Raw genomic sequence first — 13,913 nt, 5'->3', positions numbered from 1 at the left:
AAACATTTCTAGCATAAACTTACATTGTAAACAAATTAAAGTTCCATCTTTGATTGTTGAAAAACTTTCTGGTGCATTTCACTTACAGCCAATAAAATTGCTAGTAGCATTTTCTTCGGTCAGGTGTGGATCTATTCTAAATGGTTGATAACTTTTGACAAAGTTTAATCCAGGAGCAAAGAGAAATACTTTCTACTTCAAAAGCACAGAGAGATCGCGATTGCACACAGTCTGAGTGCACACAAGCAATATCGGAGTGAGAGGACAGGCAGTTCATTTGTATAAGTTAGGCCTATTTGAGAGCTCGCATCCAGTTTTCTGCGATTACATGACTGTGTTCATGTTCATGTTTATGTTACAATAAAGTACTCACCACATTTGCGCGGGAATAATTACAATTTTGTGGGATACCTGTGATCCCGCGAGGACATTCAGACTGTGTAACTGACAGGAGGCGGATGCGTGTCAAACTCATTGTCGGAGAGGAATGAGAGACACAGCTTGTATCGGTGTATATTCGGTAGATACTGTGGAAAATGAGTAATGGAACTGTGTCAGATATTTCAGTAGCAGTGTCAAAATATAGATATTTATGATAAATCTACCATTTAGTTTGTTTCTCCAAACTTTGAGTCCATAAATTACGATGAGCTCCCTAACTGTCTGATCAGCTCTTCAAAACCTGCTGAAACGGCGGCTTTACCCGGTTCAGATCTCAGGGCTTTTATTGGTCCCTTTATGATCGGATGTCTTTATCCTATTTTCATTGGCTACTGAAGTTCTGTCGTTTGAATATCAATTCAAAATGTGGACGTACTCTGTAACGAACTATGATTTAACAGTAACAAAGTAGATTATTTTGCTTAATTTGTACTTAAGTACAAGTAAAAGTACAGCTTTAAAAATATCCTCAAAAAAGTACAAGTACCCGAAAAAAACTACTTAATTACAGTAACATGAGTAGTTGTAATTTGTTACCTCCACCACTGCCTGTGGTTTATTCTAATGAGCTGATGAGTTAAGTCAGGTGTGTTTAATCAGGAAGACTGCAATGTGGGTTCCTCCAAGATGAGGGTTGAGAAACACTGATCTAGAGTACCAAGTGATCAACAATTTGGAAATTGTTTTGTTCTATTACCATGATGACTGTAGATCCATGGGTTCCCCCTAAAATACCACCCTGGTTAGAACTATGAGGTGAGAATAGTTATGACACTTACTTCAGCAGTACACAGCCACTGCCTGATGGGGGTGCCGTCCAGAACACCTGTATCCTGGTCCTCCTTCGTGGGGTGCTTTCTGTCACTGCTGGAGGGCAGTTTGTCATAAACTGTGTGTCTTCCTCATCGATTATCTACAGAGTGTGCAAATTCATATGTGTCAGTACAAATGTGTCCGATTCAAATATGGCAGCATTCGTGTGACCTTCTCTTCATGTAAGACACGTAAAATAAAAAAAAATATATATAAAACACAAAACTTTGCAAAACTACTATGGAAAATTATCACCCATTTTTATCTGCCAAAATGAGTGTGCTTGTATGTGTGCAGTGAGTTATCACCTGTAGTCTTTAGAGGTCCGTGGCAATGCCCACAATTCCCCTTCAGACATCCTCCACCCAATAACCCAAACAGCAATAACAAAGGTGATGGATTTGATTTGACATGACATGGAGAGCTAGACACGGAGGTCAATGTACTTCATCTATAGCAAAACCCTGTAGGTGCCAGCTCTTGCCTTACAATAAAACTTTCAGGTCTTTTTTTTTAAATAAATTACCTAATTTGAAATATTTCACAACTCTTCATTGTGTCAGAGAGACACACACACACACACACACACACACACAAGTATTGTTTTGTTCCTGAATGAATGTTTTTTTTTTTTTTTAATGAATCAGTTAGATAAATGGTTCAATGTCTAATTAATAAATACAACCAATGTTACAACCAATGCGTTTTGTAAGAAAAATATCCATATTTAAAACTTTATAAACCATAATTTCTAGCTTCTGATAACTGGTATGCACATACACGAGAGAGTGGTGTTCCATCCGAATGACGTAGGTGTAGCGTAAGCTCCAGTGAGAATATGCTAGTCTCATGAGAACCAAGTTTTGTTTAAAAGAGCAGAGCCAATTAAATCCAGAGCTGCGACCACAAATATGTATACTGTAGGTAGATACCCCATGATGCCAAGCACATAGACGCATACGCCATCTTTAACGGTCAACTTGACGTCATTCACCATAATAATCAATGAATATTCAAAGATGCCACAATCCTGCACAGCCGATAGTTGTAAAAACTGCCGGGATTTAAATTCCGTAAGAAACTGGATAAACTTTTACAGGTGAGAATGTGTTGGTTTGTGTTTTTAAATGTATTAACTCAATATTACAAGTTTTGAAACATTGGTAACTTATGTTACTGTTATGGTGAATGATGTCAAGTTGACCCTTCGAATATGGCGGACAGTTTACGTATAGCGGCTAGTGCTGGGCGGTATACCGGTTCATACCGAAAACCGGTGTTTATTTTTGTTATGATATGACTTTTTCAAATACCGCAATACCACTATTTCCTCTCTCAATCAGTAGAAAATATGGGTAACACCCGGTCATACATGAAAAACAAATACCGTCATGTACGGTGAAACCAGTATAATTTTGAAAAATACCGTGATATACATTTTTGGTCATACCGCCCAGCACTAATAGCGGCCCATAGTAACTGTCACTAAAGAGGCATCTACGTATACATATGATTCCACATTCGACTGAACTATACCTTAGGAGGCTGCTTAAGTTATACCTTCTTACGTGTGACGTTACCAGGTGCTGTCCATGGTGGTGATGCTGAATTAGTTGATATTGATGGCTCGAGAATGGAGTATTCACTCTACAGTATGCAGGGGCTGCTTTAGTGCGTTATGTGAGAAAGCAGTGTTCTTTATAAAATAAGTTTTGACATTAAATAAAGACACGGAACTCTTTCCTGTTAGAATGCAACAAACTTGCATGAAACTTTTACTTTTGCTTTGCAACATACATTGTGTCAGTGAAGAAAACCAAGAAAGAAAAATATATATCCAGAGCACCTCCCAGTGGTCACCACATAAAATACAAAAAACTACATGAGACACTGCTTAATAATTTAACAGATTTTAACAAAAGAGAAAAAAATTGCATAGGTCTACACAAGTCCAATAGAAAAACATTCTGGTAAGAGTGCTTTCCAACAAGAAGCACTTCAGAAATAGTTGAAATTACATTTATCTGGAGTCATGGGATATTATAAAAATAATCCAAATTGCAAACTAAATCCAACCCTGGATTTTTTATATCATTTCGAAATGAGTGCATGAACCTGCAACGATGCCCAAACGTATCAAGTACTAACTGGCAGTACACCTACACTTGCCTTTGAAAGGGTATTTTATATTATCATAATATGTTTTCCATAGTTTTCCATTTACTCCACAACAAGGGTTGATTGCCCAGCAGCCACATCACATTATTGGTGTAAATCACTAATTTATGTTATTGGATGACCTACTCAATAAAAGCGTAACACGTGAAACATATAATCAACAGCTACTATGGTGGAGAAAAAAAGAGAGAAAGAGGAGCAGCCGCCAGCAGCTTAGTTTCGGGGCTGAGGGGGTACAGTAGCTCTGTTGAGTTTGTCTCAACAAAATTGGACCAACAAGATCTAAAAGCTGCTGAGGCAATTTTTTTTTTTTTTAGAATTGCAGCTTCTGGCATGGTAGCCAGGAGACAAAAATTTTAGTGCACAGAAACTAAATGTCTCCGTGGACGGCGCCGTCTTTGATTTAGCACAACCTGTATCGCTGCCATAGTTTGACCCAACTCCTCACCACAATCATTCCCTTTAGACTCCTAAGCCTTTACTACCCAATGGTTTGCCAGCTGATGTACCTTTGGATAATGTAATAAAAAAGCTAACAACTATCAGTCTAATGACATTTTTATTCTTTGCATGAAAACACTTCAGTTAGCCTAATTGAACACTGGGTGTATTACAGCTTCAGAATTATATTTGTATAGCGCGAGATGTAATGAACTGTGAACTGTCAACCGTGACAAGGTACAGCTAAGAGTGGTCCAGACCAACCTTACCAACGTATGACTTACAGAAGGTATACTTAACTAAGAATGTTTCAGGAAACATGTATTAACGATAAGGTTCAACTGAAGGTATAACTTAAGAACGACATAGCATTAAAAAGATTTTGGGAAACGCAGCCCTGAGCTCCTGGTTGCCGCTTACACGGTGTAGTACAGAAGATGGACGACAACGTTTCAGGGCTGCCCACACATTCTAAACAGATATTAAAGCATAATCGTTTTTCTTTTTTTTTTACCCATGAAAAACTATGAAAAATATAGCTTCATTTTTGTTTTATCCTTTCTTAAACAAAACAAAAAATCAAACAGGTTCTCATTTCTCTTTATTTATTTATTTACATTTTTTTTAAGTAGAAAATCAACTGACAAGAAGATACCTGGGAGTAAGAGTAATAGCCTATCAAAAGAAAATAAACATCAAAATTCTATATTTCTCATCTCGTTACATTTATTAATTTACTTTAGTATAGCAGTTAGCTATACAGCACTACTTAATGACACCATAAACTAAATAAAATATTAATATGAGGGTAAATTGACATTTTTGTTTTGATGTCAAATAAATCTTGTTGTTTTGCTTTTTTGTTAAAGCAGTGTTGCTGTTGTAAAGTTATACAGCTACAGTTGTGTTTCGGGGTTTTAATTTCACTGTCCACTCGGTTCAAATGTGGATGAATGACTTCACGTAGATGTGTGTACACGCTGCCGGAGCTGTGTGAGATCACTACCATCCTGCTTTTGTGGAGGTGGGTAGGGGTGTTAAATTATTATTTTTTTTTTTTTTGTCAACTCACTTGTTTCACTTCTATAGGTTTTTAACATTCTAAAAGCTCTTTATTCCAAAGATACTACAAGCTAGTCAGTGCATTCAGTAGGCTTAATGTATTGTAGCTTTAGAGGCATAAGGTATTGCAAGTATTACATACAACAATAATAGAACAATAATAAAACAATAATTATGTCAGTTGACATAAAAAAGGAAATTTACTTTTGGTACTTAAGTACTTTTAAAAGGAAGTACTTCTGTTCTTTTACTTAAAGGGTTAGTTCACCCAAAAATTAAAATTAGCCCACAAATTACTCACCCTCAAGTCATACTAGGTGTATATGACTTTCTTCTTTCAGACAAATCCAGTAGGAGTTATATTAAAAATTGTCTTTGATCTGTCAAGTTGTTTAATGCCACTCAGCAGGTGTTGCATGCATGTGTTCGATGCGTTTTTTGTAAAAAAAAAAATATCCATATTCAAAACGTAATAATCACTTTAATGTAGCTTGCGCCAACAGTCCTACACGGAAGCAGCTCCGTGCGGATGACGTATGAGGTCAGCTTTGCGAATGCGCCGCTCAGAAGTGACGCACGCGGAAGCGCAGGGGAGAGATCAAAACAAAACACCGGTCACTTATTCACGGGTTCACACTTACATATAATGAACAGAGTAAAGTTTATGCGTATTTGGCGTGCTGTCTGGGGAGAGGGCTCCAAGCTCGGTAATTACTCTCGAGCCCAGGGTACTCCCCCTGTCTGGGGAGAGGGGTCCGAGCTCGGGTGTAAGCCCGGACCCAGAGCGTCCCCCCCCCCAGAAGAATGTCGGAGGATTTCGATATAAGCCAAGAGGAGACTGGTTTTCCTTTGCTAAAGTAAGGAAACTTTGCTTCCTTTGCTCCTGTTAACAAACGTTGGTTTTCACGAGACTCACCGGCGCATGCACAATGCTGAACTCATACGTCATCCCCCCGGAGCTGCTTCCGTGCACAACTGTTGGTGCAAGCTACATTAAAGTGATTATTACTTTTGAATATGGATATTTTTCTTACAAAAACGCATCGATTCGCTACAGGAGGCCTTTGTTCACCCCCCGGATCCGTGTGAGACACTTTTTTTTTTTATGGATGGACGCTTTTTATTTAACTTCTTTTGGACTGATGCATGCAACACCCGCTGAGTGGCATTAAACAGCTTTAAAGATCAAAGTCAATTTTTAATATAACTCTGACTAGATTAGTCTGAAAGAAGAAAGTCATATACACCTAGGGTGACTTGAGGGTGAGCGAGTAATTTGTGGGCTAATTTTCATTTTTGGGTGAACTAACCCTTTAAAGGGGTGGTTCATTGCGATTTCACTTTTTTAAGATCAGTTAGTGTGTAATGATGCTGTTTGAGAATTTGTGGGCTAATTTTCATTTTTGGGTGAACTAACCTTTTAAAGGGGTGGTTCATTGCGATTTCACTTTTTTAACATCAGTTAGTGTGTAATGATGCTGTTTGAGCATAAACAATATCTGCAAAGTTACGAAGCTGAAAGATCAATGCATACGGAGATATCGTCTTTTATAATGCTGGCAGTTTAATGCCTACAAAAATGGCTGGTAGGGACTACAACAAGTTATTTCCCGGGTTCGTGACATCACAAACCCAGATAAACCCCGCCCTCGGGAAAAGGCAGCAAAATCTGTCTTTACAACTTTCACTTGCAATGGAATAATATTTGACCAGCAGTATATGTACTTTTAATCAAGTAATAAAGTTGTGTGCTTTGTCAACATCTGCTTAATGAGAACAAGATGCACAACCTGCAGATCTGCTACGCTGCTGCGGCAGAGCAAGTACCGAGACTTGCTTCTGCCAATACATCCACAACATGCTGCTGTGAGCATGTAAGAAATATTGCTGCTGCAAATATAACATACATGAAATAACCCCCATATAGCATACATGCATCGTAGCAGACCTATACAGGTGGAGGGTTTCTGAAGCAAGCTGCAACTGCTACGGCAAGCACTAGTCATATACTTGAATGTTGAACAGCGAGCTCATTGGATACCGATACAGGAGTCTGCTGGAGTGTTGTTTAAAGCATATGCTGTTATCAAGTCCAAAGAAAAGCTGTCAGTCAGTAAGTACCAGTGCCAGCTCACCTCCCAAGAGAACCTCACAAAAAGTGCTTTTAGAGCAGTGTCAAAAATGGCTGAGAAGGTGCATGCTCACAGATTTTAAATAAGCCGTACTTCAAATAACCCTAGTTGCAAAAGGTCTCTCTGGAGGCACAGCAAGAAAACAACAAAAAGCCAGGCCTTACTGGGCCATATCAACATTGAAGGCTGACGAACAAGTGAGAGAGAGAGACAGAGTGCTGCTCTAAGTGACTGTCACTCCAGGCACTGAATCCAGGCCAGCAAGCAGGTCCAGGGTGGCTGTTTCTGAGGTGGCTGGTTTGATATGGCTACCTCTCCTGACAGATGAGTGTGGAAGAGGCCTGAGTCTCCCAAATAAGCCCCTCTTCGCATTCATCAAAGCCCAGAAGAAGAAGAAGAAGAAAAACTCATTTTGATCAGCAAGCAATTTGCATTCGGTTATTTTCCAATTTGTAGAAAACTGCATTTAATCTTTAGCACACATGGCAAAACACTTGCAATTCGTTAAAAATAATAATAATAATAATAATAATATTTTTTTTTTCAGAGATCTGAAATGATTGTTTTGAGGGGGAAATGAACCAAACTGAGCCAAAGCTGTAATAAATGCAAGTTTCCTATATGAGGAGGAAGAGAAAAAAAAGGCAGCTACCTAAGCAGTAGGCAGCAAGACAGCTCACTAGATTTTGGAACAGATCCAGAAACGTTTCTATTCAAACTCTCCAAATCTGCAGTGGTGTCTTTTCTCCAAGCATCACACTGAGCAAAAATTCTGCAAAGCAATTAATTATCCTCACTTTTGTCATTTATGTACTCTTGTGGGATTTGGGTATTCTGAAATATTGTTTGAAGTACCTTCATCATATTTGAATTTGAATATGGTCAGGAAGCATATCACTGACTCGACGGCTCTTGAGTGAATGCTTCCTGCGTTTCCTCAACAGTCTCTCCTCACAGAGCCATACCGCACATCATCCATTCAAGGAAACTCAAGGCTGGCACTAATTAACTATGGCACAAAATCAATTTCAAGAGCAAATAAAAGCCCCCCGGATTGGTACTGGAGGTTAATGGAGTGTTCGGTACTTGTGGTCTTGAATCAGCAGGGATTTTGAAGGAACTATCTTCAATATACCCTCACAAAATATTTGACCATACCACAGTGTCAATAAATGGTTTTATCATGGTACACTGAAAACATTGTATTGAATTGAATAATTACCCATATTAATTGCACTGTGGTATGCAAATATTAGTAAAATATTTTCAAAAAATAAATCAAAATCCAAAAAACATTGTAACCTGATGCCATGGTACCAGTGCCCCCCTACACATGACATGGCACTTTTTTGTAGACTTTGTTGTCAAGTTGTCAAAAAGCCAAATACTGTTAACATTTAAGCCTCTTGTCTCAAAACAGATCCCACTTCGTGAAACTTTTCCAAATCACTTAAGACCCCCAGCATTAACACCAATCTCTCCCAGCTAAGTGGCAAATTCAGCAGAGGGGTCAAATTTAAGTCTTCGTGTGGCAGCTCGGACTGGAAGAGTCAGTATGGCAGTGCTCTCACTCATTAAGGACAGAGACACAAAGGTGAGCACTCTGGAGAGATGAGTGAAAAGAACAGAGACAAGGAAGGAGAGAGGAGCAGTGAGGGTGTCTCTGTAAGGCGCCGACCTTTCCTTCAGCCCTCCACGGCTCACATCCCTTTGGGAGTGCTGCCTATGTGGGCATGTTTTAGCCTGAGTAATTACACCAAAAGCCGTCATCTCTGACCCTATTTCAGTTAATTAGACAGAAGATTAAGGCATAATAAATTCTGTTTATGACTACGGACAAGGTCTCAGATTTAATGGCATTTGCTATGACCAGCAAAAATCTACACATATTTTCTTCTTCCTCTTGTTTTTTTTTTTTTCTATACCACACTACTCCTCTGCTTTTTCTCTGTCCTTGCTTCTTGTAAAGTCTCTTCTGTCCTATGTAATAAAAGCAAAACTGCAAAAAATTAATTAATTAATTTAAAAAAAAAATTAAAAAAAAAATATATATATATATATATATATATATAAATATATTTCACATAAGCCCTAGAGCCCGAATAGGAACTCTACGCTGCATCGCCCAGAGGGCGCTATGGGGAATGCCTCCAGCGTGACCGGTGTCTGAAGCATGAGTCTAAAGTAAACCTGACAATGAACTTGGCATTGGCAGGTGGCAGCCTATGACATCACAACTGGTATATCCTACTTTTTGTAGGATTTCTAGGCATTTTTCATGTCACAGTTTTAGACTATTAATATTGATTTCTCACAACTTATTTTGTTCAAGGTTTTTATTTATTTATGTATTTATTTATTTATTTATTTTATTATACTGAGAGTATAAAAGGGCACCTGTAAAATACGTAATCCTCTTGTCTTCAGGAGACTGTTTGTTTAAGTGTTTGTCTAAACAGGCAAACTATGGCAACCACTAGCACCGCAAAATTTAGAAAGTGTGTTCATCCGTGTCAGCATTTCTTGACACCTGATGACACACATGTTATGTGCGTTATGTGCCTGGGTGAGGAGCATGCAGTCCTTGAGGGGGATGTTTGCGTGCATTGCGAGCGCTTTTCTTGAGAGAATCAGGACAGCCATCTTCACCTCGCGATTCAGGACCCACTGCAGCCGAGGCGAGTAAGAGACTGCAATTGTCAGGTTCGCAGTTGGAGCTTGCCGACGAGTTTGAGAAAGGTATGAATATTTATCATTTGTCGGCGGCGGGCGAGAGCGAGCTGCCGGATGATGATGTGCGCACTCCCCGCCTCAAGCCAAGATGAGTAGGAAGAGGCTGATGAGATTCTTGATGTCTCTGAGCACTCACAGCCCGCCTATGTACTAACAAGGAGGCTAAAGACCGCAGCCTCTAGTGTCAGTCGCTAATGCACCTCTTGAGTTCAGGGGAGTGAGGTTTACCTGCTCAGCACCCACCAGCTGGCCTCTGTTACACCTGCCCTGCATATGACGAGTTGTTGGACGTTATGTCTCACGCCACGGAAAGATTAAATCTGCCGTGGAAGAGCGAGCCCCCTCGTGGTCGCTTCGAAGAACTCTTTTTGTTGGGACACAACCGACCAGCTCATACGAGTCTTCCCTTACTCCCAGATCTTCACACTGAGTTGCGGAAATCTTGGGGAAAGTCATATTCTGCTCGCATTCATTATTCGCAGGCAAACTATGCTGATGTGGAGGGGATGCAGGAATGTAGTTATGCATCGATGCCTCTGATTGGTGAGGCATCTGCATTGAAGACGCCATCACTGCTGACTAAGCCGCTGCATGTTACATCACGGCTGAATGGCAGAGCATATGTGGCAGCGGTTCAGGCTGAGGCAGCTTTGCACACGATGGCCTACCAGACTGATCTGCTGAAGGACCTGGACCAGGGCCAGGGACACTTCCCAGCATTTACATTTGGTCACGGAAGTTGCAGTCTTGCTTCAACTTGGCATGTTAAGTAGCACTTGCAAATCATCTAGGGCTGCGTTTCTCGATAACGATTGATCTTAGGACGTAAGAGCGTTTTCTACGAGTCATTTTACGATCTTTCGTTATTGTTTCACGTGCGTTTCCAAAAAATGCACTTAACGCAGTCGCAAATAGCCGTGTTTAAGTGCTACTTAGGAGTCGCTATCCATTTGTCAAGTGCTGAAATGTCACCTTATAGAATGGCTTGTAATTGTAGTAAACGCTCGTTTATTGAAATGTTAACCTAATACTACGTTCCAGACAACTCCGATATAATAACACTTATATTATATTATATTATATTATATTATATTATATTTATACCTCCAGAGCACTCGTAGTTCTACGATGTTTTTCAAGTGCTACTTAAGTTACGATGCTTTTGGGAAACAGACCGTAATATTAAGATCAGTCGTACAATCGTTTTTACGAACTTCTTAGGCTTACGAAGCTTTTGGGAAACGCTGCCCTGGCAGACATTGAGGAGAAGGAGAAAAACCATTCTCCTCGATGCGCCGGTTTTGCTTTCTGACCTTTTCAGTACATCCGTTGAGACGGTGGTTGGGAAGTTTCAGGAGGCAAAGGTGTAGGTTTATACTATTAAAGGTTTATACTGCACCGGTCCAAGCCTCAAGTCATGAAGGGGGCTGGCCTGTCCCAGTCTGAGGACTGGAGGCAAGACCAGAAGACAAGCACTGCTTCTCGCGCTCTCCCTCCTTTGAGGGATAGAGCACGGAGGAGGCACGAAGCTAGAGGGAGAAGGAAAGATCCCAGGGAAATGATCCAGAGTAAGCGCTCTGAGTGCTCTAGGGTCCCAGAGGCTAAATAACATCTCCGCACCCCCCCCCGTTCTGAGCGTGGGGCATAGTTAGGCCTCCTCTCATTTTAGAGAGTCATCATGCTGAGGTCTCTGCTCCTAGAGCTCGGTCATTTACTGTGAGTGTTCTCAGGCCTCCTCTCGCTACAGAGAGTTATTTCTTTGCGGCCTCTGTCTTCGGGTTTGAGTCGTTCATTCATCACGTGACAGCCCCAAAAGCTTAAGCAATGCAGTCTGAGCCGGAAAGAGAATTGATTAGTTCATCTCTCGAGTCTTCAGGTTTTTTCGAGGTGTTCGTTCATCACGTGACAGACTCATAAGCTTAACCTATGCAGTCTGAATCGGAGAGAGACTTAACAATAATAACCAACTCTTTATCACCTTTATCGCAACATTCAGTGTTATGGAAAAGAACCATCATGACAGAAATTCACACATTTATAAACTGTAAGAAGTAAAAAGCTACAAGTTAAGACCAGAAACACATCACGTAACTGTAAGAGAGGGGGCCAGCGCTCTCTTCCACCCTCATTACCACGACTGAGGTGAGACCCTTGAGCAAGGCACCAAACCCCCAGCTGCTCCCTGGGTGCCGCAGCAAAAATGGCTGCTCACTGCTCCGGGTGTGTGTTCACTGTGTGCATTTGTTCACTACTTACTGCTGTGTGTGAGCACTTGGATAGGTTAAATGCAAGGTATGGGTTACCATACTTGGCTACACGTCATGTCAAATTAGCCATGGTTCCCTGAGAAGGGCAATGAGACGCAGCGTCCCTTTGCCATACTTCAGGAATTCCTGCATGTTTCCTCCAGACAGGAGGATGTATTTTACAGGTACTCTTTTATACTCTCTGCCACACAAGTTGTGACGTCATAGGCTGCCGCCTGCCAATGTCAAGTTAATTGTCAAGTTTAGACTCATGCTTCATGCCGGAGGCATTACCCATAGTGCCCTCTGGGGGACGCAGCATCTTTTTCCCCTTCTCTGGGAACCATGATTACACGTGTAACCTGAGACGTTTTCCCAGAGGATGTTAAAGAAATTAGTGTTTTACAGATGTACATTGCGATTTTAATCCCGTCTGAATCTGCTTAATTTTTCCCATACAGCCTGTTAAAATTCCGTTGCAAATTACCTGCTGTTTTTCAGCAATTTCAAAGGTTCTCTGAGAAATCTAATCCCACGGAAATTGCTAATATATAGTATCCCAATGCTTCTTTCAACTTGGAAGGCATCCAACAAAAAATGAATAAAATTAATGGAAAAAAAAAAGCCAAATCACAGAAACTTGGTCATTTTAATATCAGCATTAGGTAAGATTCATGTTTAGATTTCTCTGCTCATTTATGTGAGTTTATTATAAGCAACCTATTTTTTTTTAATTATTATGTGAGTTTTTATAATAAATTTAAATAATTAATTAAAAGACATACACATCATACAGGGTATATGCGTCACGTTGTATTGCTGACAGGCATACAGAGATACAGATCTTGGGTGCTTCTCAATTCTTATTTGTGCATTCTCTTTACCTTTCCTCGCTTCCTTTCCTCGCATCTTAGCTCCACCCCTTCAGGATGCGAGGGAAGGACGCAAGTAAAAGACACGAGGACGGAGTCATTGAATCAAGTGAAATGATATAGGCCTATTCTCGCTCCCTTTAGCGTCACTTCAAAGCGTCGTCAATTAATGATGACTCCACACCGCTGGAATTAGCTTGCACGTTGGGATTCTTAAACATAGAGATATTTGTTTGTTTAATTTTCTTTCATTTTCTTGTGCTTGATATAATTCTGCAACTGTCCTACATTAAAGTCATTCTTTATTCTCTATTAACCAATATAAGAGGTATTCATTCAAAAATTAAAAGCAATAAGCCATTACAATCAAGAGTCGTAAATAAATGTAATTTAAACTGTGCTGAAAAGTACACGTTATACATCGAAATTAACACTAGAACCGCCACGGAGTAAGTTTTTCAAATGTACATAACAGATTTAAAATAAAACATTCAAGTCTCCCAGTCATTGACTTTTACTAAAATTATGTAATTTACAATCCAATGTTGTTAACAATTATTTAGATAAAACCAGATAAAAAAACAGGGCATTTATACCTATAAGCGCCAGCGGGTCGAATTTACCTGCTATATAATGGATGTATTTTCGCGCTGTCATTTTCTTGCCGCTTATGTTTTAACATTGTACATTTCTAGGCAACGCCTTTCACTCACTGATTTAGCGGTTATCAATTTCATAAATAAAGTCAAAATTACAAAAAAAAAAAGGCAATTTATGGAAGGTAGGTATTAGAAACACTAAATGCCATGAGTGATGGAGAGTCTGATGGTAAGTTATGCGTCCTGGGTCGGCTCAGCATCTGACGGCTCATCTGACAGTGATCCAGATATCATATTTACATGTTTTAGCCTCACGTTACTCTAATTGGTCAAACTTTGGTTTAATTATTTAATTTTTGTCTTGCCATATCGTTTATTGTTCGCTACTGTGTTGCT

General features: G+C 39.9%; 1 protein-coding gene across 1 annotated transcript in view; it reads right to left on the bottom strand.

Annotated features, from left to right (window-relative positions):
- The window catches only part of LOC107741890 (spondin-1-like), a 203,381-nt gene that overhangs the window by 179,061 nt on the left and 10,407 nt on the right, over positions 1-13,913 (bottom strand). Inside the window, exon 3 of the mRNA XM_016554688.1 lies at positions 1,221-1,354. Coding sequence (XP_016410174.1) covers positions 1,221-1,354 — 134 coding nt within the window. The remainder of the gene's footprint in view (positions 1-1,220; positions 1,355-13,913) is intronic.

The sequence above is a fragment of the Sinocyclocheilus rhinocerous genome, unplaced genomic scaffold (assembly GCF_001515625.1).
Source record: "Sinocyclocheilus rhinocerous isolate Xijiao unplaced genomic scaffold, SAMN03320098_v1.1 scaffold376, whole genome shotgun sequence".
NCBI lineage: Eukaryota > Metazoa > Chordata > Actinopteri > Cypriniformes > Cyprinidae > Sinocyclocheilus > Sinocyclocheilus rhinocerous.
The sequence above is the reverse complement of the archived record's forward strand: the minus strand, read 5'-3'. Positions and strand labels throughout refer to the sequence as shown.